Genomic DNA, 26,570 nt, shown 5'->3' on the forward strand with positions numbered 1-26,570 from the left:
TCACCCAGTGGGTGATAGCTTCACCCGAGGAGCATGCCGGGGATGGTCCTGTTGGGTACAATGGGGAAACATCGCGGGTCAGATGGGGCAGCGGCTAAGAGAGCGCATTCACTCACATAGAGCTTGGGCAAAGCGTGGGTCGTCACTAGGACCAAATGCACAGAGGAGGGGGAACTGGCCATTTTGCCAAGTTGTAAGAAATGGGGGGACGGGGTCTAAACACTGGGCCACGGATCTTTGGGAGGGCAGTTGGAGAATGAGCTCCTGCCAGGTTCTGTGCCCGTCTCCAAGTTGCAGGGCCCTCAGTCAGTCTGCCCCCCTCCCCCCCGCATCCCCAGACAAGAGGTGGCCTCCCCTGTGGCCTCGGCTCTCCCTACAATCCAGGCCCTTCATCTCCTGCTCCTTGGGTGCAAAGGAAACGCAGATAGGTTGCAGAGAGCGTTTGGCCCACATCCTGTTCAAGACCTGTTTTGTCCCCCCCCCACCTCGAATGTATTTTTAAATTTGAAATTAACTGCCATGGCTAATTATTGGAAACATCTGCACCCCAAGCTCCCTCTGACATCCCCGCCGATCCCCCCACAACAGGAGGCGCTGGCTGCAGCGAGCTTGCCATCCTACGTGGGGCAGAGCGTGGGCTGTGAACGCTCCAGTCCGCTGCAGCCCCATGGGTCCCTAGCGCACGCACCTGATCCCCTTCACTTGTTTATGGCTCAGCTGTTACCTGCCAAGCTTCTGCCGCCATTGGACCTCAGACATCCTTAGCAGGAGTGCGTGGAGAGCCTTGGGCCACGGAGACGGCCCGGCCTCGCTCCTTACTCCCTTTTCTCACCATGCAGAAGAGCCTGTGGCATGCCTGGGTGCACCCGCACGGAGTGGAAACCACGGGCGCCCTGGACCTGGGCGGCGCCTCCACCCAGATATCCTTCGTGGCAGGAGACAAGGGGGCGCCCAACAGCAGCGACCTCGTGGAGGTGTCTCTGTATGGCTACACCTACACGCTCTACACGCACAGCTTCCAGTGCTACGGCCGCAACGAGGCTGAGAAGAGGTTCCTGGCCACGCTGCTGCAGGTACCAGGCTGGCGGGGCGGGTGTTTCCCTGAGGGTCTGAGCAGAGGTTGATGTCTGTCCCCTTCCAGGCGGAAGGTGGGTAGAAACAGCAGTGTTTTCTTTTTCCTTCCTTCCTTCCTTCCTTCCTTCCTTCCTTCCTTCCTTCCTTCTTTTCTTCCTTCCTTCCTCCCTCCCTTCCTTCCTTCCTTCCTTCCTTCTTTTCTCTCTCTCTCTTTCTCTCTCTCTTTCTGTTTTGTGGTACCAGGGATGGAACCCAGGGGCATTCTACCTTGAGCTGTACCCCCAGCCCTATTTTTTAGTCTTTATTTGGAAACAGGGTCTCACTGAGTTGCAAAGGGCCTCACTAAATAGTAGCTGAGACTGTCCTCAAACTGTGATCCTGCCGTCTCAGCCTCCCAAATGCTGGGATTACAAGCATGTGCCACCACGCCCGGCTAACCCAGGGGCATTTTACTTCCAAGCTACATCCTACCTGATTTTATTTCTTATTGAAAAGCAGGGTCTCACTAGGTTGTTGAGAGCCTCACTGAGTTGCCAAGGTTGATCTGAACCTGCGATCTTCCTGTTCCAGCCTCCCAGGCACTGAGATTATAAAGCATGTGCTACCAAGACTGGCTTTCAGTGAATTTGAATAAGAAATTCAAAGAAGATCCAGAGTCCCAGATGCTTCATAAATGATTCAAGTCCTGGCTTCCCTTTATGGACACAAACTGTTTTAAACCAGGAGCTAAACAAGCCTGAGAATTTCGAGACTCCCCGGGGTGCAGACAAAATAATATTAGCGGCCACAGGAGACGCGCTTGCTGGAAGCGGCGGGGGCAGGGCCCGGCTCGCACAGGCTCAGCTTCTTCTAGATGGGTCTATATTAGGCAGGCTGGATGCCCGGGAGGTAGAGAGACTTCAGACCAGCCAGTGTCCGTCCAGCTGGTGAGCAGTGGAGAGGGGGAGGCCCCAGGGCACAGAGGCCACTTGGGTATCAGCTGGACGGCTGCCGCTCATGTACCTGCATCAGTGCGACGTGCGTTAAGATGGGCACTAGCAACCTGGATGAGGCCCCTGGTTCTCGACGCCATCATTGAGGAACGTCAGTCCCAGGCGTGGGGGGCTGCTGAGGTGGGGGGGGCGGTCTTGGCTCTCGAGGGCGCTGGAAACAACAGGAGCCCACAGCATCAGTAGGTCAAGCCCCACCGGCCAGCCCACTGCGAGGCTGAGGACGGGCAGTACATCCTGGTCACTGGCGGGACAATTGGGCTGTCTCGTAAAAGTGATGTCTCCAGCCGGGTGTGGTGGCACATACTTTTAATCCCAGTGCTTAGGAGGCTGAGACAGGAGGTTGGTGGCCAGCAAGTTAGTGAGGCCCTGTTTCAAAATTAAGAATGAAATAGGGCTGAGGGTGTGGCTTGGAGGTAGAATGCTCAACCCTCAGCAACCCCCCCCCCCAAGTGATGTCTTCAACAAAATTCACACTGAGCCCTGTGTTTCTGGGCAGGGTGGGTTGTGGGAACTCACCCCAGTTCTCGTTCCCCAGAACTTCTGTCTGAGCCTCACGGCAAAGCTGCCCCAGGACATGATACTTACTGCCTGTGCATGATACTGCCTTTCGGGAGGGTGACGGCCACTCTCCCACACACCTGCCCAGATTTCACCCCCTGCTCAGCCAGGCCGAACCCCACAGGTGACCCAGCCAGAACTTCCTGGCGGCGAGGCTCACTATCCCCACCGCCCATCCCCACTTGCTCGTGTGTGTGTGTGAATGTGTGTGTGTGTGTCACGTGCAGTACTAGGCATTGAACCCAGGAGCAGTCTACCCCCCATTCTACGGTCCTTTTTTAGTTTTTCCTTTATGAAACAGGCTCTTGCCAGGTTGTTGACAGTCTCAATATCTCACCGAGGCTATCTCCAAACCTGCGATCCTCCTGTCTCGGCCTCCCCAGTACTGGGATTACAGGCATGCACCACCATGCCCAGTTCCGATTTGCTCTTAAAACTAGTTCAATGAATAAGCTTCTTTCTAGGAGAGAAGCTCTGGAAAGTTTCTTCTCCAACCTTCGATTTCTAGCAATGCTTAATGTCCCTGGAGCTCTGGCCCTGGCAGGAGTGGGGACCGGAGCTTAGAGGAAGGAAAGGAAATCATCCTCTTCCCAGGGGTGTGAGGGTCAGAGAGCGACCCTGGGGTGTGTGTGTGTGTGTGTGTGTGTGTGTGTGTGTGTGTGTGTACACTCCTACAGCATTTACTGTAGCATCTTCCCAAAGGAAGATTTGAAGTCAAATAGAGTGCTAATCCAACCCCTTATAAAAAGGAGTCAAAAAATAGAAACAAATACATTTACAAATTGATCGTAAGATAAAAAAGAGCATCATGCACCTGTAGATAAAATTGGATCGTCATCTGGAAAAAAGTAAACTCAGTTTTTATATAAAATAAGTCACCAATGGAGCAAAGACTCACACTTAAGAAGGAGATGTATTTGTTTGTAATGGTAAAATGATTGGGGACCACCTAAATGTTTAGAGAGTGTTCTGTAAATAAATTGCAGCTTAGAATACTAGGCAGCCACTAAAAAGAGGCCTCTACATTAAAGTACAGTGAATGGAAAGGTCTGAAAGATATATTTTTAAGCAAGAAAAGCAAGGAACAGGGCACTGTAAAAAAAAGAATTAAATAAAATAAAAGGAAGCCAGGCATGGTGGCGCACACTTGTAATCCCAGCATTTTGGAGGCTGAGACAGGAGAATCACGGTTTGTGAACAGCCTCACCCACTACTTAGGCCCTTTGCAACTCAGTGAGACCCTGTTTCAAAATAAAGACAAAAAAATAGGGCTGGGGATGTAGCTCGGAGGTAGAATGCCCCTGGGTTCCATCCCCAGGACCACAAAAGAAAAAGAAAAAGAGAGAAGAAAATTGTTACGTGTGCCTATGAGATCTCTGGAAGATTCTGCAAGGACGGTCAGTAGTGACTGCTTCTAGAGAGGGATTCGATGGACAGTTACTAGGTAGAGGGATATTCTATCCAAATCAAGTAAGTTAATGGAGAGAGACCCGCGTTCTCACCACAGTGGCACTCACAAGGCCTGCTTGTTGGGCCGCCATGAGGGTGGATCAGCTGGGGTGACAGCCCAGCTCTGTGCCAGCCCCAGGTGACTGTCACCCCAGCCCCTGCGCCCCCGCTTGAGCTAGACAGACGAGCTGGGACCACGTGCACACGGAGTGGAGGTGGTGATAGAAATTGCCAGAAAGAAACCCTGGGTCCCCCCCTAACAGCTCACTCTCGTACCCACAGAGCTTGCCCACAGAGACCCGGCTGGCCAACCCCTGCTACCCGCGGGGTTACAGCAGCACCTTCGCCCTGGGCCAGGTGTTCGACAGTCTGTGCACCGAGAAGCTGCGGCCAGCCAGATTCAATCCCAAAGACGCCGTCACGTTCGAAGGAACCGGAGACCCATCGCTGTGTAGGGAGAAGGTGGCATCTATATTTGACTTCAAAGCTTGCCAGGGTCAAGAAGGCTGCTCCTTTGACGGGATCTACCAGCCAAAGGTCGAAGGGCCGTTTGTGGTAAGGGCAAACCCCGCTGAGAGGTTCCTGTCTGCGCCCGCTGGGTATTTCTCTTTCCTTGCCCTTTCTCTCCTGCTCACCTGTTCCGCACCCCGAGCCTCCACGTCACAGCCTGCCCTGAGGACTCGTCTCCTTCCGTGTTGGTTACAGGCCTTCGCAGGGTTCTACTACACAGCCAGTGCCCTAAATCTTTCTGGAAGCTTCTCCCTGGACTCCTTCAACTCAAGCACCTGGGATTTCTGCTCTCAGAATTGGAGCGAGGTCAGTATTTAAAAAGAAAGAAACACAGCATGGCGTGGCGGCGCACGCTTGTAACCCCCGCGTGTGGGAGGCTGAGACCCGAGGATCGCGGTTTGCGGCCAGCTCAGCTTAGTGAGGCCCTTTGCAACTCAGTGAGACCCAGTTTCAAAATGAAGAATAAAAAATAGGGCTGGGGGTGGAGCTCGGAGGTCGAATGCCTCTGGGTTTCATCCCCAGATCCAATAAATAAATTAATTAAATAAGTAAATAAATAAAAAGAAACAGAATTGGTGGTACAGGCCTGTAATCCAAGTCCTTGGAAAGCTGAAACAGGAGGCTCACAGGTTGGAGAACAGTCTCAGCAACCTTAGGGGGACCCCGCTTGGTAGGGTGCGTAGCGTGGAGGTAGAGTGCCCCTGGGTTCACTCCCCACTTGTACCATCCATGCAGATATACATGGCTACATCCATCCACATGCACGCAGGATGGATGCCAATACAAGATGTAGCAGAGAGAAGCGAGCCCCACTTGGGGGCGTCTGTGTGAGGCCCAAAATTAATCCTCTGCTCTTCTGCATCCATATTTATAAAATCGGGACAATGGGGTAACCTGCTTCTCCCTTGCATTGTGCGTTAGTGTTCTGACCATGAGCATAAAGGTCAGAACAGTACTGAGCCCGTAATGAGCACTCGGAGAGCTTAGTGCTTATTATTATATGACATCGCATAGGGGCATTTTAATTATTATATTGATAATGTCACTATTAGAATGCATAATCATTTTTAGTAAGGAATTCCAGTTGTTGAGATTTTTAAAAATACAGCTGTTACCCTCAGGTGTTCTGAAATGTGTGTGTGTGTGTGTGTGTGTGTGTGTGTGTGTGGCACTGGGGATTGAACCCAGAGACATTCTATCTCCAAGCTGTACCCCCCCCAATCCTATTTTATTTTTATTTTGAAACAGGGTCTCACTGGATTGATGAGTCTCACTTCTCGCTCAGGCTGTCTTCGAACCTGTGATCCTCCTGTCTCAGTCTCTCAAGTACTAGGATTACAGGCACGCACTACCTGCCTGGCCTGAAAGGTGTGTTTTAAAGTATGCCTGCCGGCCCGGCATGGTGTTGCACACCTGTAAGCCCAGGACTAGAGAAGCAGAGACAGGAGGAGAATAGCTTTGAGGCCGTCCTCAGCAGCTTAGCAGGACCCTCGGCCTGAAACCTAGCAAGACCCTGTTTCAAAGTAAAAAATAAAACGGGTGGGGTAGAGCACTCCTGGGTTCAATCTCCAGTAGCACAAACAGACAAAATGCCTGTGGCCCCTTCCCCACTGTTTGCAACTGTTTTTCAGCTCCCCCTCTTGCTTCCCAAATTTGATGAGGTGTACGCCCGCTCCTACTGTTTCTCCGCCCACTATATCTACCACCTGCTCGTCAACGGGTACAAATTCACAGAGGAGACTTGGCCCCAAATCCATTTTGAAAAAGAAGTAAGTCAAATGCAAATCGTTTTTTCTTTGTTCTCTCAAAAGAGAGGTTTGTCTGCATGTGTGTGGAAGCTGCGTAGAAGTTAGTAAAAGGTAGTGCGATGCAAATTGCTAGGTACACCAGCTATGGTGGTGCATGCCTGTGACTCCGGGACTTGGGAGGCTGAGACAGGAGGACTGCAGGTTCAAGGCCAGCCTCAGTAACTTAATGAGGCCTTCAGCAACTTAGAGAGTCCCTGTTTCAAAACAAAAATAATAAAAGGGCTGGAGGTATAGCTTGGAGGTAGAATGCCTCTGAGTTCAAGCCCCTGCATCCCCTCCCACTTCATACACACAGAGACTTGCGAAGTGCAAACTGGTCGATTTACACTCCTGACCTTCCCTGGAGAAGAGACAGTGGAGCCTTGAAGGGAGTTGCTTACCGGAGACTCTTCCTGATAAGGAGAGGGGAGGAAGCCAAGGGCCAAGGCCTGGGGCTCCTGGAAGGCGGAGACCTGTCCCCTTTGTGTTTTCAGCGTGCAGCACAGGGCTGGACGCCAGGAGGTGCTGAGTAACTCAACAGTTAAATGGTAGCTAAATATGTTCCGGACCTGAGACTTTTCACCCTGAAGAGAAGCGTCAGGTGCGGCTTGATTTTTACCTGGAGGATAACTAATTGTTTTCCATCCGTTTCACACAGAAGTCAGATGAGATGCTGAGATGCGGGCTTCAGGGCATCAGGGATTTGCATCAGTACCTTGGCATCAGATAAGAATTTTCTCTTTGGTGAGCCTGAGGTCACTGCACTTAACTGGCAGTCTCTGGGGATGAGAGGAGCCTTGAGGCTGGGTCCTTTGCACACACATGCACATACACACACACACTCAGATATGCACATATATATGCACGTGTTAGGGTTAGAATATGTATATGATTGATTGTCGAGTGACCCAAATATCTAGAAACTGGTATGGCAGCTCTCAGCAGACCGCTAGACCTTGTTTTAAGCAGGCTGTGCCCCGTAGATACCCACAGCCAGCCGTGGGCGCCCCGTCCCGAGACGGTGTCTCATTTCAGGCCTAGCTGGTGAAGCTGGAAGAGGTCTGGAGCCGGTCTGTTCAGTACAAGCTGGGGCGATAATCAGATGAAGCCAATCCATACCCTGCATTAGGCCTCTGACTGCTTTCACATAATTAACACTGAATCGACTACAGCAAACCAGGATGTCTGGAGACCTAAGGATGGGTGGTGGCATGCGTACTTGACGCGTTGCTTCTGGCAAATCTAATCACCGGGAAGGTGCATCACAGGAACAGAGGATGCCTTCTGACTGAATATCCATTTGGGTCGAGAAGACATTCTGGGTTTCAAGTTGCTTTCCTCTAATCATAAAGGAACGTTATGCGCAGCCGAGTGAGCATTTAAATAGGTTATAAAAAGACACTAGAAAAGCCTGGCGTGGTGGCTCGTAATCCCGGCACTTGGGAGGCTGGAACAGGAGGATCTGGGGTTGTGGCCGGCCTCAGCTACCCAGTGAGGCTCTCTGCAACTTAGTGAGGTGCTGTTTCAAAAATAAAGAATAAAGTCGGGCGTGGTGGCACACGCTTGTAATCCCCACACTTGGGAGACAGAGACAGGAGGATCGCGCAGGTTTCCCTGCGCCTGAAACCCTGTTTCCAAATAAAATATAAAATAGGTCTGGGAGTGTAGCCCGGAGGTAGAAGAGTTCCATCCCCAGTACAAAAAAAAAAAAAAAAAAAAAAGGGAGTAAAAAATAGGGCTGGCGTGTAACTCAGAGGTAGAATGCCCCTGCCCCTGGGTTCCATTCCTAGCAACACACACACACACACACACATACACACACACACACACACACACACACACACACACACAGACATTGGTAGATTTGACACACATAGACATGTTAAAATATTTTTTGGAGGCAGTAATCAAATAAGAGAGACACAGGATATATTATAAAAATTTATACAAAGTAAGAATAATGGTTTATTTATTTATTTATTTATTTATTTATTTATTTATTTATTTATTTATGGTGGTACTGGGGTTCCTGGAAACCCTTTTACCTCCAGGCTACACTCCCAGACCCATTTTTCTATATTTTTTAAATTTGGAAACAGGGTCTCTTAAGCCAGTGTGGCTGGCTTCGAACCTGCACGAGCCTCCTGCCTCCGCCTCCCAAGCGTGGGGATTACAAGTGTGCGCGCCACCACCACCGCCACCACCACGCCTGGCTAAATGGTATTTTTAAAAGAGGAAAATCCACCCATACAACCCAAGGATAAAGACTATCATACCACAGCTGGGTGTGGTGGCACACGCCTATAATCCCAGTACTTGGGAGGCTGAGACTGGAGGATGGCAGGTTGTGACAGCCTCAGCAAATAGTGAGACTCTCATCAACCTAAGGAGACCTTGTTTCAAATTAAAATAAAATGGGGCTGAGGTGTAGCACGGAGGTAGAATGCCCCTGGGTTCCATCCCCAGTATCATAAAAAAAAAAAAATGGGGAATAAAGTAAGGGTATATAGGAACAGCCTGAAATTCTCATTTTGTCAAAGGAAATGTACAGGTATCATTTTTAAGCCAAGAAAGGAGAAAAATTAATATAAGAAAAATAGCACTAATGGAAACTCTTAAAGTAAGATATTAGAAGTCTACATATATTAATGATACTAATAAGCACAAGTGGACCAAACCTACCAATTAAGAGATGGATATTGTAAGATTTAATTATTTAAAAATCATTTTTAATTAATTAATTTAAATTTTTAATTATTTTAATTATTAAAAAATCAACAGATGCCATTTATAAGAGGAACCACTAGGCATAAGAATACGAAAGGATTTCAGTTAGCATCAAATTCTACCCCCAAAAAGCCAGCGCCATTATAAATCTCTGACAAAACCATCTTTAACAAAGAACATCGTTTGACATAGTTAACAGCAGAATAGGAGTTCAATTCTCTGTGAAGACTACAAATTCAAAACATCTGTATACCCAAGAAAACAGCCTAAAAACACGTAAAGCACAAGTAGATGGAGCTACCAGGAGACGACGTGTACCTCCCATCCGGGCTGCCCTCCTGTCCTTAAAACCTGGCGCGGGGGGCGGGGCTCCAGCAAACTACTCAGTATCTTCTTTCTTTGGCCCAAACATGCCTGCGCCCTGGGCGAAGGGGAAACCTTCTCTCCTGTGCCCTGGGCTGTAGGGAACTGTCACTGTCGTCAGCGGCTTCCCGACTTCTCTCTTTCTCGCTGTGGTGCTGATGGTGGGACTCTCCATCCTTTGTGGCTATGGTGTGGTGTCTGGACGTGGGCAAGTCCTTGACCTCCTTGGGCCCCAGGCTCCCCATGGCGGCCTCGTGGAGTCCACAGCGGTAGCCTCGGGCATGTGAGCCCCGCGCAGCTTTGCCCGAGATCTGAGCCCTGTCCTCTGGCCCGCAGGTGGGGAACAGCAGCATAGCCTGGTCTCTCGGCTACATGCTCAGCCTGACCAACCAGATCCCAGCGGAGAGCCCGGGCATCCGCCTGCCCGTGCAGCCCACCGCCTTCGTGGGCGTCGTAGTCTTCTTCGCGGCGACAGCCTTGCTGTGTGTGGCGTTTCTTCTATACCTGTGCTCCGCGTCCAGGACGAAGACGCGCTCCGAGCACACCTTGGACCACGGGGTGGATTCTGACTGAGCCTTCGAGGCAGCTTGTGCGCCCCGAGGGCTGCCTGGGGCCCGCCTGGGGGCCACCTGGGGGCCCAGCAGTGTGACTGTAGGCGCTGCCTTCAGCAATACCCCTGAAGCCGAGGCCCCGGGGGCGCCGCTCCGATGCTGATGTCCGCCAGAGCTCCTCTTGGGGGCTTCCTCAGCTGTTCTGTGCACGTTGCTCCTCCAGGGACCCAGGCCCACGTGCTGATCTGTGGGGACACCGGGAAGCAGAGGAGAGACAGGTCGTCAACGTCAAGTCTTCATTCCATGTCCCCCAGAGGGAGAGAAGTGGAGAATGTAACCTTCGCATGTGGAAGAGTTGACCTCAGGGCAAAGTTTCCCCTTTCCCTCCCTCAGTATTTCTCGTGACAAGTCACCCGTTAAGCTTTTGACCCAGCCATTTTCTCATTTTGTGGCTTCCTTCTAGGTGCCCTAACAAAGACTTTCTTTTAGCAGTCCCCTGAGCATTGAGATAAACTGGGCGTGATGGCACAGTCCCGTAATCCCAGGATTTAGGAGACTGAGACAGGAGGATCGTAGGTTCAAGGCCAGCCTCAGCAGCTTAGGAGACCTCCCGCAACCTGATGAGGTCATATTTCAAAACTAAAGGACTGAAGGAATAGCTTGAAGGTAGAATGTCCCTGGAGTCAATCCTCAGTATCAAAAAGGGGGGGGGGGGCAATATTGTGCTCACCCTGGTTGGTGACATGTTGTATCAGGTGGAGAAGATTCCCAGGGATAGTGGCTGTAGCCAGGCTTCCGTCTTGTAGGGAGAGCCTGACACAGAGACGCAGCGGCGTCCCCAAATACGGCTGCTGCTCACGCCTGGAACACAGGATTCTGTGGTCACCTCTCGGGTCCCAGGTTTGCAGGCCTGTGTGTGCGTGTGACATCACGCCCATCTCACATTGCCACAGCTCCTCTAGAACACGCCTGCCCCTGGGGAGGCTGCTTCCCCTGCCCGCCCATTACCGCCCAGTGTGGATTCGCCCAGCCCACCCACCCCCCCAGGACCTGGGCCCCTCGCGACGGGCGTCCGCCTCTGCGACCTGCTCACGGTTCCTCTCACGGATCACAGGCTCTCTGCACGGCAGCCACTGGTCTGCATCTGGGGACAGAAAAGGAAGCTAGCAGCTGAAAATCCGCCCCCAAAGTTGGATGAAGGAGACTTCAGCACAGCCAGTGGCTACAAACGAGAAGGCAGTGTTATTTCAATTTGCTGTTGGAATAAAGAACTCTTAAGACTTGCGATATGTGTACTTATAATAAATTGAATGTAGGGTTTTGTTTTTTTTATGGTACTGGGGATGGAACCCAAGGGCATTCTGCCTCCAAGCTATACTGCCAGCCCTATTTTTTTTTTTTTCAGTACTGTGGATGGAACCCAGGGACATTCTACCTCCAAGATACACCCCCAGCCCTATTTTTCGTTCTTTATTTTGAAACAGGGTCTCACTGACTTCCAGAGGGCATCTCTAAGTAGTAGCTGAGGTTGTCCTCAAACCGCGATCCTCCTATCTCTGCCTCCCGAACACTGGGATTACAAGTGTACACCACCATGCCTGGCTACCCAAGGTAGTATTTAACCAGATAATTTTTTACTTTTTAATTATAAGACATAGCTTGGAGTGTTGGCACTCATCTGTAATCCCAGTACTTGGGAGGCTGAGACAGGAGGGTTACAGCTTTGAGGCCAGCCTCAGCAACACAGCAAGACCTTCAGCCATTTAGTGAGACCTTGTTTCAGAATAACAAGTAAAATAGAGTTAGGGATGTAGCCCAGAGGTAGACTGTGCCTGGATTCAACCCCCAGTACTGCATGCACACAAAATTATAAAGCATAATAAATTGAGAAAAATCATGCACTAAAATCACCTTTCTTTCACCTTTCAATGTGTTTTCGCCTTGATAAAATTTTGGCTCCTTTAGATAGAGTAGAATGTTTCCAGACCTTGTTTGACATTTCAGCCTGTCTGAGGCCACGGCCTGCCACTCACATCCAGAATGGCTGCCCCCATCCCACCCTGGATCTTTGTCCCCGTGGACTTCCCTCTAGACCGGGGTCTCCTCCCTCCCTCCAAATAGTGCGTGGTGTCAAGGTTCAGTTCTACTTCTGCCTCCCACAAAGCTTTCCTTGTACACACACACACACACACACACACACACCTCCTGGATCACTTTTTCAAAACAAGCTACACTAGTTCTAATTTCACCGCTTGTCTGTGTGTGTGTATATGGCTTATTTCCAAAACAGACACTAGACTGCGTGCGGGCGGAGCCTGCCCCTCATCACGTCCCCTTTTATCCAACTCTTTTATTCTCTGGGGGAAGAATTCTCTTTAGAGATTCTTCGTCATGTCAACAATCTCTACAAAATTGACCAGGTGTTTACAAAGGCCTTGGCCTAACACCTGGCCGAGGGTGAGTGTTGATTTGAAAAGTGGTATGAATGTAGTATTTACTCATATTTGTTGATGGGAGTGTTTCCATAAATGACTGAGGGATGGGCAATAAATAATAGGGATATCAAGATGAAAATAACATCTAAATCAGTTTGCAGGAAAGTGTGTGTGTGTGTGTGTGTGTGTGTGTGTGTGTGTTGAACCCAGAGGTGGCATACTACACCTGAACTACACCCCCAGCCCTATTTTATTTTTATTTGGAAACAGGATCTCACTGGGTTGATGAGTCTCAGTACTTATTGAGGCTGTCCTCCAACCTGCGATCCTCCTGTCTCAGCCTCCCAAATGCTGGGATTACAGGTATGCACCACTATGCCCGGCAAAAAACATGATGTCTTTGCAGGAAAGAAGGCTAAGATTATATGAAGGCAAGTTCTAATCAACATTTCTAGTCTATTTTGGTACTTTGGACAAGCCAAGGGAAGCATTTCAAGTCTTCTGACACATATGTATAAAAAATTCTCATCAGATGCACTGTGCTGGTATCTGCAGTCAAAGGCACCGGTTACCATGGTGAGCAGAATTCTAAGATGGTCTCCAGTGCCTTCACCCTCCGGCGTTGCTCCTGTGGTTACATGATTAGGTTATTACGTGGCAAAAGGGATTTGCAAGTGTAAGTACAGTCAGTTGACCTGGAATGAAGAGCTTATCCAGGGAGGCCTGATCTCACCACACAAGGTTTTTCAGGGCAGAGGTTTTTCTCCAGAAGAGGAAGTCAAGGCCGGGCATGGTGGTGCACACTTGTAATTCCAGCATTTGGGAGGCTGAGTTAGGAAGATCGTGGTCCACGACAGTCTCCGCTGCTTAGTGAGGCCCTCCACAACTCAATGAGACCCTGTTTCAAAATGAATAAAAAGTAGGACTGAGGTGTAGCTTGAAGGTAGAATGCCCCTGGGTTTCATCCCCAGTACTGCCAAAAAAATAAAAAATAAATAAAAAGAGGAGAAAAAGGAAGTCAGATGGCATGCATGAGCAGGATTCCCTGTGTCGTTGCCAGCTTGCGGCTGGAGGGGCTGCAGAAAAGGCCTCAGAGCAGCCGCTGGGGACCACGGCCACCCCCCGTTTGAAGTCAGCAAGAGGTCAGGGCTTCTGTCCTACACTGCAGGGAACTGAATTCTGCCGACGACGTGAATGGAGCAGGCTTCCAGAGCCTTCAGGTGAGAGTCCAGTCCAGGTGATGCATTGATTCCAGCCCGGGGAGACCCTTGGCAGAGCACCCGGGACGGCCCACCCCGCAGACGTCACCTCACCCACAGTGACGTGATAGCCGCTGGCGGGCACACCATGCCCCCAGGACATGGGCGGGCGAGGCAGGAGGAGTGCAGCAGCTCGGTAAGACGTTGCTTCAAACTAAAAACCAAAAGGGTGTAACTCAGAGGTAGCATGCCCCTGGGTTCAATCCCCAGTACCAAAAAGAGAAGAGGAGGAGGGGGAAGAGGAGGAGGAGGAGGAGGAGAAGAAGAAAAGAAGGAAGCAGTTGATGCCATAAGTGGGTAATGTTTTGATTCTCTGAGTTTGTCACCATTTGTTATACAGTCAAAGAAAACGAAGACAACTGTGGCCCCCGGTCCCCAGGGCTCCAGCCAGAGCACACGCTTACGTTTGAAATATGTGAAGGTAAAAGCGGTAAGTATCAGAAATGTGTCTATTCCTGACAGCAACCACGGAGCAAGGCCTGGGTGAGAGGTACCTGACAGGTGACAGGTGGTGCATGGAGGTGCGTGATACACGCGCAACGCTGGGTTATCTTCACAGAGGTACGGTGAGATTCACTTCCCCTGGCACGGCAGTGCATGGCTGTAATACCAGTACTTGGGAGGCCGAGACAGGAGGATTGCAGGTGGGAGGTCAGCCTCAGCAATTTAGGCCCTCAGCGACCTAGTGAGACCTTGTTTCAAATCAAAATAAAAAATAAAAAGGACTGAGGGTGTAGCTTGGAGGTAGAATGCTCCTGGGTTTGATCCACACTATAAAAAAAAATGAAAAGAAAAAGAAATTTAACTTCCTTCAACTCCTTCCTCATACCATTTGCAAAACTCATTCCCAGGTAGGTTAAAAGACCGCAGTATGAAAGATAAACTTTTTTTTTTTTTTTTTTTTTTTGGCACTGGGAATTGAACCCAGGGGAATTCTACCTCTGAGCCACACCCCCAGCCCTGTTTTATTTTGAAACAGGATCTTGCTAGGTTGATGAGAGTCTCAATATTGCTGAGGCTGTCCTTGAACCTGAGATACTCCAGTCTCAGCCTCTCAAGTACTGGGATTATAAACATGTGTCACTAGGCCCAGCAAGATAAACCTTTAAAAGGTTTTGAACAAAATGAAGGCAAAAACGTTTAGGATCCAGAGTGGGAGAAGGGCTTTTTAAACAATACACAAGATGAGCTTAGTGGTGCATACTTGTAATCCCAGTACTTGGGAGGCTGAGACAGGAGGATTGCAGGTTTGAGGACAGCCTCAGCAAACAGTGAGACCCTGTTTCAAAATAAAAATAAAATAGGGCTGGGGTGTGGCTCAGAAGTAGAATGCCCCTGGGTTCAATCCCCAGTGTTGCAGGAAAACACACACACACACACACACACACACACACACACACGTGTGTGCTCACACATGCATACACACACATGCATACACACACACACACGCATACATGCACACACACACAGCAGCCAGAAGAGACTACTCAATGCACTTGAATGCATTAAAAGTGCTGTTAATTCAAAAAACACAATGAAAACAGTAGAAAGACAAGCCGTAGAGTGGAAGGTGTTTGCCCTGTATATAACTGAGAAAGAACTAGGTTCCAAATTATGTAAAGAACTCTCAGCAGTAAGAAAAAGGCAAACGATCCAGTGTGTCTGGATGGACAAAAGACCTGGGATGCCTTGCAACTGGAGAAGTCTCAATGTCTGATAAAAACGTGAAAGGTGCTTGTTATAGTCAGATATAGAATGTCCCCTAAAGAGCTCACTTATTAATATTCAGGGTTGATCTAGTTGAGGCCTGAGGGTTGCAATCCCAGAAGTGGGTTCATCCATTGTAATGGCGGCACCTGGTGGTGTGACTGTGGAGATTCCTCTCCAGGACTTGGGAGGGAGAGACCTGAAATGAAGGACCTAAACAATTGCCTCTTGTGCAACTGACAATTTTATTCTCTGAAACTAGGTTTTTTTTAATACCCTTTTTCCAACTAAGTTAAGTATCACATTCTCATGGGAAAAAACAGACACCGTAATACCATGAGGAATGTTAGAGATAGGGAAGGTGTCATAAATCACTAAGATACAATCATCAAAGAAAACTAACAAACACGGGGGAGGGCAGAGCGGCCCAGTAAAGGATTAAGATAAGCTCCCGCTTTCACTGGGGGGCCTTGGGGTGTGAGTTCTGGAGGGGACTGGGGTTCTGCCTGGAGTCTTGGGGGAGTCTGACCTTTCGCCAGCCCCTCTTTTAACTCCTTTAGAATCTTTCATTCCTCAGGCTTCCTCCATGTCCTCCGTCATGTGACTTGAGGAGGTGGTCCCTGGGGTGCAGCTTGGGGATTATAAATGTGGGTCCTCCTCCCCTGTCACTGTCTTGCCTCTGGTCTCCATGTTGTGAGGAGCACAGCCCGCATGCTCGCTCTTCCTCTCTACACCTCCTGCCGCCATGCCCTGAGATCCGTGGTCCCCAGCCTCACATGGACTGAACTCGAAACTGTAAGAAAATAAATCTTTCCTCTAAGTTATGTGGTCAGTCTTTTGGATTAGAGCTGCAAGAATGCCAATGGATACATTGCACAGTCTCGTTAATAGATCAGGGCAATGCAAAGTAAAAGCACAATGAGATGACACAATATACGATTAGTTTTGTGAAAATTAAAGCCTGAGGCTAGAGGTAGGGCTTGGGGTAAGTGCAGCTCAGCATGCATGAAGCTCTGGCTTCCATCCCAGGACCACACGCACACACAGAGTTTGACAATCCCAAGGTCAAGGAGGACACGGAATGCCCAGAACTCTCCTACACTGCTGGTGAGAACGTAAATTAATGCCTCCATCCTGGAAAACAGTGGCAGTGTTTACTAAAGTTGAGGATATACGTACCATATGACCAGACACTCCAGCCCAAGGTCTATGCCTCAGAGACTTGTGTTCTTACGCATGCCAGCATACATGCCTGTGAGCCAACCATGAGATGGACGCGGACTGACTGGTCCACTTGAAATACCACCGCCAGCCAAATGAGCCCCAAATACGCGCAGGCTGAGGATGGGACTCACGAACACAATGCCAAGGTGAAAGACACGTCACAAAAAATGTGCAACTTAACTCCATTTATATAATGCTCAAATACGGGCGAAGCTAAGCACAGAAGGTAAACCGTAAAGAAAAATAAGAAACTCCTATTCCATTTGTGAGAAGATAGGGGTTGTTTGGAATGGGATAAGTCTTAGTCTGCCTGGACACAGTAACAAAATATCTCCAATGTGGTGGCTTCACAGAAATTAATTTTCTCAGCATGCTGGAGGCTGTGGAATCCGAGATGAAGGTGCTGGATGGTTCAGCTCCTGGTGAAGGCTGTCTGCTCAACTTGCAGATGGCTGTCTTCTAGTTGGGTGCTCGCATGGCCGCCCCTCCAGCTCTGGCTGGGAGGGGGCTCTCTGGCGTCTCTTCTCACGAGGGCACCAATCCCTTCATGAGGACCCCTGCAGGGCTGCACCTGACCCTAATTCTCTCCCAAAGGCCCCACCTTTGAGTACCGTCGCGCTGTGGGTTAGGGTGTCGGTGTTTATGACTCCGGGGGAGCATCTGGGGTGACAGAGCTGTTCTACACGAGGTGCTACTTACGGGCCCCTTTCTCAGCCACTTCCACACTTCCATTTGTCCCAGATTCACTATGAAAATAGAGGTACAGACCTAGGGCAACTCAAGGCTTTGCTACTCTGTTCTTCTAGAGGTTTTTTTTGGTGGTACTGGGGGTGGAACCCAGAGGCTTTCTACCTCCGGGCTATACTCCCAGACCTATTTTATATTTTATTTGGAAACAGGGTCTAAGTTGCTGAGAGCCTCACTAAGTAGCTGAGGCTGGCTTCGAACCAGCGCGATCCTCCTGTCTCCGCCTCCCAAGCGCGGGGATTACAAGCGTGCGCCACCACGGCCGGCTCTTCTAGGAGGTTCAAAATGACTTTCAATCTCTTGGAGCCTTGATTTCCTCAAATATAAAAAGTACTAACACCCACCACATGGGATGGTTAGCAAGAGAAAATACAGCATCCAGCCATTGCCGGGCACAGAGGAGCTAAGTCTAAGCCCAAGTTGCAGGAAGTATTTCCTTATTTCAGACAGCCAGAAAAAGTCTACTGTGTGGGCAGCACTGAGTTAAACGATCAAGGTTGTCACAGAAATGAGATCAACGTCTTTCCTCTAGAACACATGAGGCTGAAGGGCCTTTTCCTGGACACGGACAGGAAATCCTTCCCAGCTTTAAGATTTTTTTTGTTCCAGTTTCAATGTACTTAAACATAGCGAAATCAACCACTAAGCCAAGCAAGTGTGAGAGGGATGGAGTGGGAATTGGGTAGGGGTTAAATCAGAGTACACACGTTTTTGACCCCAGTATGATGTATGAACATAATGCACCAATAAAAAATTTAAAAAATGCTAATGCTAGCCGGGTGTGGTGCACACGCTTGTAATCCCCGCACTTGGGAGGCTGAGACAAGAGGGTCGTGCAGGTTCAAAGCCAGCCTTGCTGGCTTAAGAGACCCTGTTTCCAAATAAAATACATAAAATAGGTCTGGGAGTGTAGCCCGGAGGTAGAAGGCTCCTGCGTTAACATCCCCAGTACCACCAAAAAAAAAAAAAAAAAAAAAATGCTAATGCTGGGCACAGTGATACACACCTGTAACTCTCGCACTTGGGAGGTTGAGACTGGAGGATTGCAGGTTTGAGGCTAGCCTCAACCATTTAGTGAGGCCCTCAACAACATAGTGAGACCCTGTTTCAAAGTAAAGAAGTAAAATAGGGCTTTTTACTTCTCTAATTATGGAAAGTTTTAATAATAGGTCCAGAGGTAAACACACCCAGGCTTCAATCCCCAATTCTGTAAAAATAAATAATATGCTTAAAAATCATTAGTTTGATTATATTTTAATAATATAAAATAAAATACAGTTGGAAGCCTGATTATTTAATGTTATCAAGGAATAACTATTAATTTTTGTTTAAGTGAGATAATGATTTTGTGGATCCCCCCCCCCCCGATACTCACTGTTGAGAAATTTGTTGAACTATTTCCAGCTAAAACAATATGACTGGCATAGTAGGCAGGGTTCCACCAGGTTAATGAACAGTAGGAGATATGCATTCAGAGATTTCCTGCGAGGAATCACTTGACAGAAGTGTGTGGCTGCCTAGGGCAACCCCAGGGAAGAGGCTGGAACCCTTGGGCCTGAGCGGAAACTGCTGTCTACACACAGAATTTCTGCTTTCACCCAGATTATCTGGGTAATGTCCCCCACTTAAAAATCAATTGATAGTGCCGGGCGTGGTGGCGCACACTTGTAATCCCTGCGCTTGGGAGGCGGAGACAGGAGGATCACGCAGGTTCGAAGCCAGCCGCTCTGGCTTAAGAGACCCTGTTTCCAAATAAAAATATATAAAATAGGTCTGGGAGTGTAGCCCAGAGGTAGAAGAGCTTCCAGGAACCCCAGTACCACACACACACACACACACACACACACACACACACACACACACACACAATTGATAGCTAGCTGGGCGTAGTGGTGAACGCTTGTAATCTCAGCATTCCGGAGGCTGAGACAGGAGGATTGTGGTTCCTGGCCAGCCTCAACTACTTAGTGAGGCCCTCTGCAACTCAGTGAGACCCTGTTTCAAATAAAGAATAAAAAATAGGGCTGGGGGTGTAGCTTGGAGGTAGAATGCCCCTGGGTTCCATCTTCAGTACCACAAAACAAACTTCCACTCAGCCTTCTAATCCCCTCACCTCAAATACAAGCAGATAAGCAAGGCTTTCAAGGGAAAGCTTCAAAATAACCTTCAGGGGGCGTCAGGAAAGCAGGCGATTAATTGTGTTCTATCAGCCATCTTTACCCAGAAGTCTCTCTCTGTAGGTTGTTCTCCCCCACCCCTACTTTCTGCCATCTGCTTTCTTCTTTCTTTAATAAAAGTGGTGTAGCCAGGCACAGTAGCACACGCTTGTAATCCCAGTACTTGGGAGGCAGAGACAGGAGGATCGCGGTTCACAGCCAGCCTCAGCTACTTAGCAAGGCCCTCCGAAACTTAATGAGATGCTGTTTCAAAATAAAGAATAAAACAGAGCTGGGGGTGTAGCTCAGAAGTAGAATGCCCCTGGGTTTTATTACCACAAAATTACTACTACTACTACTACTACTACTACTACTACTACTACTAATAATGGTGTTCTAAGCACCTCATTTTGTTTTTTGGGGGAAGTTTTCTTGCTTTTGTGTGTGTGTGTGTGTGTGTGTGTGTGTGTGTGTGTGTGTGTGTGTGTATTGGGATTATAAGTGTGCGCCACTATACATGGCCAAAGACAATTTTTGTGTGTGTATGCAGTACTGGTGATTGAACCCAGGGGCATTTTTACCTCTGAGCTACACCCCCCAGCCCTATTTTTTATTCTTTATTTTGAAACAAGGTCTCACTAAGATGCTGAGACCGGTCACGAACCTGTGACCCTCCTGTCTCAGTCTCCCAAGTATCAGCATAACAATCATGCACCACCATGCCCAGCCAAAGGCAATTTTTAAAATGTGGATTTTATTATTAGAGATATGTACTGAAGTATTTATACACTAAACATATACACATTCAGATGATTAACATAAATAGGGAATTACTGAAACTGAGTGGTGGGTATATGAGAACTCATTATCCAAGTTTCTACTTTTTGCATATTATTTATGGTATTGGGGATGGAACCCAGGAGCATTCTATCTCCAAGGTACACCTCCAGCCTTATTTTTTTATTATTATTATAATTCTTTATTTGGAAACAGGGTCTCACTGAGTTGCAAAGGGCCTAAGTAGCTGGGGCTGTCCGTGAATCTGGATCCTCCTGTTTCAGCCTCCCCAGTACTGGGATTACAAGCATGTGCCACCACACCAGACTCTACTTTTTGCGTATTATTAAAATTTTCCATAATTAATGTTTAAAAGTATGTAACTAGCTGGGCGTGGTGGCGCACACTTGTAATTCCAGAGCATGGAAGGCTGAGACAGGAGTATTGCACAGGTTCGAAGCCAGCCTCAGCTACTTAGGCTCTCAGCAACTTAGATCTTGTTTCCAAATAAAGTATAAAATAGGTCTGGGAGTATAGCCCGGAGGTTAAAAAAAAAAAAAAAAGCCCCTGGGTTCCACCCTCAGCAACACACACACACACACACACACACACACACACACACACACACACACTATGTAACTAAGCTGGGAGTGTAGCTCAGTGGTAGAGTACCACTTATCATGTGTAAATTTCATGGAAACATACACACACACACACACATACTTGGGAAATCTTGAAGGGCTTTTGGAATTTTATTCCTATTAGTTTAGCAACATTTCTGTCAGAACTACTTTAAAAGGTTGACAAAATCACTGTGATCACACAGCGGAAAAATGTGAGGTACAAAACAACACAATTTACGTAAAGATGCAGGCAGTAATCAATACTGGAAAAGAATGCTTTTTAAAAAGTCGGGCGTGGTGACGCACGCTTGTAATCCCAGCATTTGGGAGACTGAGACAGAAGGACTGCAGGTTCACAGCCAGCCTCGGCTACTTAAGTGAAACCCTGTTTCAAAACTAAATTAAAAAAAAAAAAATAGGGTAGCTCGGAGGTAGAATGCCCCTGGGTTACATCCCCAGTACCGCAAAAAAAAAAAAAAAAAAAAAAGTCTGACGTAGGAAGATCGCGGTTCGTAGGCAGCCTCAGCTAGCGAGGCCCTTTGCAACTCAATGAGACCCTGTTTCAAAATAAAGACTAAAAAAAATAGGGCTGTGGGTGTGGAATGCCCCTAACACCTCCAGTACCACCAATAAATAAATAAATAAATAAAGTCTCATGTGGACAGTTCAGGTTTTTCTGGGGGGAGGAGTACTGGGGATGGAACCCAGGGGCATTCTACCTCCCAGCGACACCCCAGACCTATTTCATTTTGATACAAGGTCTCACTGGGGTGATGAGTCTCACTACTTGCTGAGGCTGTCTTTGAACCTATATCCTCCGGCCTCGGCCTCCTAAGAACTGGGCATGCGCCACCACGCCCGGCTCGATGCGGACAGTTTTCACGAAGGCCTGGCTTCCGTGTTCTTCTCCACTCTAAAATCCTAAGGAGTGATGGCCGTCTTGCAATCCGCCTATCTAAATCACCCAAGTCGACACCAGCGCTCCGGCCCGCGAGAAAGCGCAGCACGGAAATCGTGGGGGCCGCCATGTTGCTCCAGCGAGCGTGCGCGTGCGCATGCGCAAGCACGCACGCCCGCCGCAGCCAATCGGCGCCCACGTCGGCGGCCGGGGGCGGGGCTTCCCGCTACACATGCGCACACCGGGGCGGGCCTTCTTCCTTCTCGCCCGACGCCGCCGACATGGTGAGTCTGGGCGCGGCGGGCTCCGGGCCTGGCGGCCCGGTCGCTCGGCCTCCGCCTGGCCGGGGCGGGACGCGGAGGGGCGGGATGGCTCGCGGAGGGTCCTGCGGGGCGCGGTGCCGGCCTGTAGCGCGCGCGGCCGGCGACGGCGCGGAGGCCGGGAGGCCGGGCGCCATGGCCACGCGCGTGCGGCCGCCGGGCTGCCGGGCGGCGGCGTGGCGGCGTCGGGGGCCGGGCCGTCCCACCGCCCCTGCAGACCCGGCCGGCGCTTTCCCTCCGGATTGGAGCCCGTTGCCTCTAAACTCCGTAACTTTGCCCCCCGTTGGGTTCTTGATGACCCATCCGCGTCTGGCGCGTCTCCCCCGCGCAGGTGTTCAGGCGCTTCGTGGAGATCGGCCGGGTGGCCTACATCTCCTTTGGGCCTCATGCCGGAAAGCTGGTCGCAATCGTGGATGTTATTGACCAAAACCGGGTAAGCGTATGAAAAGATGCCGCTCTCTTCCTATTCCCGTGGCAGTGAGCGGTGCCCACGGTGAACTCGGTCACGGGATTAGTGGCCCTCCGATGGGAGGGCTGGGGAGAATCTACCTTACCGCCGCGGGGAAGGGGTTCGAAGCACAGACTTGACTTCCCTGGTAAGCTTGGGTTGGAGAATTACTCCGGCCCTCTAAACTAGCCGGGGGTTTTAGCCACGTATGAATTAAAACACTGGTGAGGTTTAGTTACTCAAAGTAAAGGCATTTACGTCATCCCGGCACACAGCAGTTTGTGTTCGCTGCTGTTGCTATTTTAAAAGCAGTGTGGGTTTGAGGGTCCTGAAAAGACAGCTAGCTGTACGGAGGACTTGACGATTTTAACTACTGCTGTGTTGTACACTGAAGCGCTTGGTGTTGGTGTTGCAGGCTCTGGTTGATGGACCTTGCACTCGGGTAAGGAGACAGGCCATGCCTTTCAAGTGCATGCAGCTCACCGACTTCGTCCTCAAGTTCCCCCACAGGTAAGTAACTATCTGCAGGTCCTCGCCCCTCTCCCAGCCGTGTTTGACCAAGCTGTTCCAGAAGAGGGGTTTTTAGTGTAAAAGTACACAGGCACTGCTACCCTGTTCCCAGTTTTCTGTTGGAAGTTCTCTTGATTTTTCTCTATCTAGACTTGACATTCTTTTCTTTTTTTCTGGTCTCAGTCACATTTGGTTTTAAAACAAAAATGCCAGCGGCTCTTTCAGTAGTTAGTTATCATTAGTGGGAAGTTTTTTTTTTTTTTGGCAGTACTGGGATGGAACCGTACAGGGGAATTCTACCTTCGAGCTACACCCCCAGCCCTATTTTTTATTCTTTATTTTTGAAACAGGGTCTCACTGAGCTGCACAGGGCCTCACTAAGTAGCTGAGGCTGGCCTTGAACCGAGATCTTTCTGTCTCGGTCTTCCAAATGCTGGGATTAGGAGTGAGCTTTCTTGCACCACCAGGCCAGGCTTCTGCAGAGGGTTTTAAATGGAAATTGTGGCACTGGTTTGACATTTGCTACCTCTCCTTAGATGTCACATAGTCTCAGGCAGCCTGGAGTGCATAGGTGCTGTGCTACTGTGGCAGCGCATTGAAGAAAAATGAGGGGTGAACATTGGGGATTTTTGTCTAAGGTCTTAGCTGTAGAGGAGTTATTAGTGGCTTATGTTTTCTCTGGGTACTTTTGTGATTCTGTCTGGTCCCTAAATTAATACACAGTGGAGTTTTTTGAGGGGGGAGTTTGGTCACAAGTTGAACAAAATAAAAGGCCTAAGGGTTAATTTTACTTCATTACAAAAAGGAAATTCCTTTTAGCACGCCCACTTCAAGTGGCTCATTTTCAGAGGTTATTTTTAAATTCATTAAACAAATTTTGGTTTTGATAAAATTGTGCTTATAGGCTTTGTGGAGACCATTCAGTCGGTGAGAGGCATATTGTAGCTAGGAGAATGCTTCTCAAAGGACAAAAGGCTTTTCTCTCCACGTGTCTTAAAACCCATTGGTTTGCCGGCATGGTCACATACGCCTGTAATTCCTGCTACTCAGGAGTCTGAGATGGGAATTGCGCGTTCGAGGCTAGCCTGGACTTAGACGCTGTCTCAAATTTTAAAAGGAGTGTTTGTAGAGATGTAATGAAGAGCTTGCCTAGCATGTGTGGAGCTCCGAGTTCAGCCCCCAATGCCACACATAACAAAACAATAACAAAAATCTGGTCTGGGTTCTTTGTAGTGCCCGTCAGAAGTATGTCCGAAAAGCTTGGGAGAAGGCAGATATCAACACAAAATGGACGGCCACAAGGTGGGCCAAGAAGATTGAAGCCAGGGAAAAGGTAATGGCTTTGATGGTCCTTGGAATTCTGACCTCATTTTTGGGAAGTTGGAAAGTGGGGTAATAACTTGATTTTTATTTTAACAGAAAGCCAAGATGAGCGATTTTGATCGTTTTAAAGTCATGAAGGCAAAGAAAATGGTAAGTTGTGGCATCTGTTGTCTTAACTTTGTTTCCAGATAAAGAAGCAGTAGCCAATTCCCATTCAAGCTGCTAACCTCTTAGTGCTTTCTGTATAAAAAGAAAAGTTGTCCTCCTCTGTTTTATTTCAGGGTAATGAGGAATTACCCTTATTTGGTTCTTTCAAAAAGTCTGTGTGTATTTATAGGCTGAGTGTGGTAGCACACACTTGTGTTCCCAGTGTTTGGGAGGCTGAGACAGGAGGATCTTGGTTCATGGCCAACCTCAGCTTAGTGAGGCCCTCTGTAATTGAGTGAGACCCTGTTTCAAAATAAATTAAAGAAATAGAGCTGGGGTGTAGCTCAAAGGTAGAATGCCCCTGGGTTCCATCCTCAATACCACACACACAAAAGCCCAGCATAGATCAGTTTTATGTACGCATGTCGTAAATGCCTTGTATTGATTTTCCCCCAGAGGAACAGAATAATCAAGAATGAAGTCAAGAAACTTCAGAGGGCAGCTCTCCTGAAAGCTTCTCCCAAAAAGGCACCTGTTGCTAAGGCTGCCATTGCTGCCGCCGCCGCCGCAGCTGCTGCTGCCAAAGCTAAAGATCCAGCGAAAAAGGCCACTACTGCGGCCAAGAAGGCTCCGGCCCAGAAAGCTCCTGCCCAGAAAGCCGCCGGCCAGAAGGCAGCGCCTCCTGCCCAGAAAGCTCAGAAGGGCCAGAAGCCTGCAGCCCAGAAAGCGCCTGCGGCAAAGGCGACTGGCAAGAAGGCCTGAGAGGCCCTTGAAAAGGAATAAAGGCTCTGACGCGTTGGCAAATCTAAGGCTGTGCATCTGTTTATTTTTGGTCCTGGGAAATGAACCCAGAGGTGTTCTACTTCCAGGCTAACCTCCCATCCTCTTTTACTCTTTATTTTGAAACAGGTTCTAAGTTGTTGGGGCTGGCCTTGAAACTGGTCTTCATGTCTCATGTATGGAGACTACAGGTGGGTGCCATGACATCTAAGTCTGCAGATTTCAAACTTGTTGCTAAGGTGGAGAGAGGAAGGATCAGTTCCTGAACTTCAGAGTGCTGGGATTGGATACCGAGCTGTTACTGCTAATGCTGTCAGACAAGTGGTGATTAGAACAATGTTATCTTTCCCTTGTACAGATACATTTTCATAGAGTTCTAGCCTAGGTACACATAGGACTTACAAATTTAGTTACATAAAATATAAATAACGAGGCTGGGTGTGGTGGCGCACGCTTGTAATCCCTGCGCTTGGGAGGCTGAGACAGGAGGGATTGCACAGGTTTGAAGCCAGCCTCAGCTACTTAGTGAGACCCTGTCTCCAAATAAAGTATAAAATAGGTCTGGGAGGTAGAAAGCCTCTGGGTTCCACCCCCAGTACCACAAAAAAAAAAATATAAATAACATGACAGGTAGTTATTTAAGAGGTTTTGCCTTCTTCCAAAACTGATAATTGTGGACAGTTTATTTTTATTTATTTATTTATTTATTTATTTATTTATTTATTTATTTATTTATTTATTATTTTGGTGGTACTGGGGTTCCTGGAAGCCATTCTACTTCTGGGCTATACTCCCAGACCTTTTTTTTTTTTTTTTTTGAAACAGGGTCTCTAAAGCCAGCACAGCTGGCTTTGAGCCTGGGTGATCCTCCTGTCTCCACCTCCCAAGCTCGGGGATGACAAGCGTGCGCCACCACGCCCGGCATAATTGTGGACACTTTAAAAAGGAACCTGAAGCCGGACATGGTGGCGCATGCTTGTTATCCCCGCGCTTGGGAGGTGGAGACAGGATTGCGCAGGTTCGAAGCCAGCCTTGCTGGCTTAAGAGACCCTGTTTCCAAATAAAAGATATAAAATAGCTCTTGGAGTGTAGCCCAGAGGTAGAAGGGTTTCCAGGAACCCCAGTACCACCAAAAAAGTATAAAACAATAAGGAACCTGAAACCGGGCGTGATGGGGCATACTTGTAATCCCCGTGCTTGGGAGG

At 48.8% G+C, this 26,570-nt stretch overlaps 2 protein-coding genes across 2 annotated transcripts in view; both read left to right on the forward strand.

Annotated features, from left to right (window-relative positions):
- ENTPD3 (ectonucleoside triphosphate diphosphohydrolase 3) overlaps nucleotides 1–10,033 on the forward strand; it is a gene marked incomplete at both ends in the record, with an annotated part of 33,221 nt that extends 23,188 nt beyond the window's left edge. Inside the window, 5 exons of the mRNA XM_080715684.1 lie at nucleotides 840–1,073; nucleotides 4,356–4,628; nucleotides 4,779–4,889; nucleotides 6,215–6,352; nucleotides 9,797–10,033. Of these exons, the coding sequence (XP_080571810.1) occupies nucleotides 840–1,073; nucleotides 4,356–4,628; nucleotides 4,779–4,889; nucleotides 6,215–6,352; nucleotides 9,797–10,033 (993 nt within the window). The remainder of the gene's footprint in view (nucleotides 1–839; nucleotides 1,074–4,355; nucleotides 4,629–4,778; nucleotides 4,890–6,214; nucleotides 6,353–9,796) is intronic.
- A 12,084-nt stretch (nucleotides 10,034–22,117) lies between these two features.
- RPL14 (ribosomal protein L14) lies at nucleotides 22,118–25,379 on the forward strand. Its single transcript, XM_080715884.1, has 6 exons — nucleotides 22,118–22,121; nucleotides 22,489–22,590; nucleotides 23,021–23,115; nucleotides 24,349–24,448; nucleotides 24,535–24,588; nucleotides 25,042–25,379. The coding sequence occupies exons 1-6, from the start codon at nucleotides 22,119–22,121 to the stop codon at nucleotides 25,345–25,347; spliced, it is 660 nt and encodes a 219-aa protein (XP_080572010.1). The 5' UTR covers nucleotide 22,118; the 3' UTR covers nucleotides 25,348–25,379.
- The last annotated feature ends 1,191 nt before the right edge of the window (nucleotides 25,380–26,570 follow it).

This window comes from Muscardinus avellanarius (assembly GCF_963383645.1).
Source record: "Muscardinus avellanarius genome assembly, chromosome: 18".
NCBI lineage: Eukaryota > Metazoa > Chordata > Mammalia > Rodentia > Gliridae > Muscardinus > Muscardinus avellanarius.

Bases quoted from the DNA above. Each gene is read 5' to 3' on its own strand.
- RPL14 (XM_080715884.1), top strand. The intron at 23,116-24,348 runs GTAAGTAACTAT...GGTTCTTTGTAG, and splicing joins GTCCTCAAGTTCCCCCACAG to TGCCCGTCAGAAGTATGTCC. The intron at 24,449-24,534 runs GTAATGGCTTTG...TTATTTTAACAG, and splicing joins AGATTGAAGCCAGGGAAAAG to AAAGCCAAGATGAGCGATTT.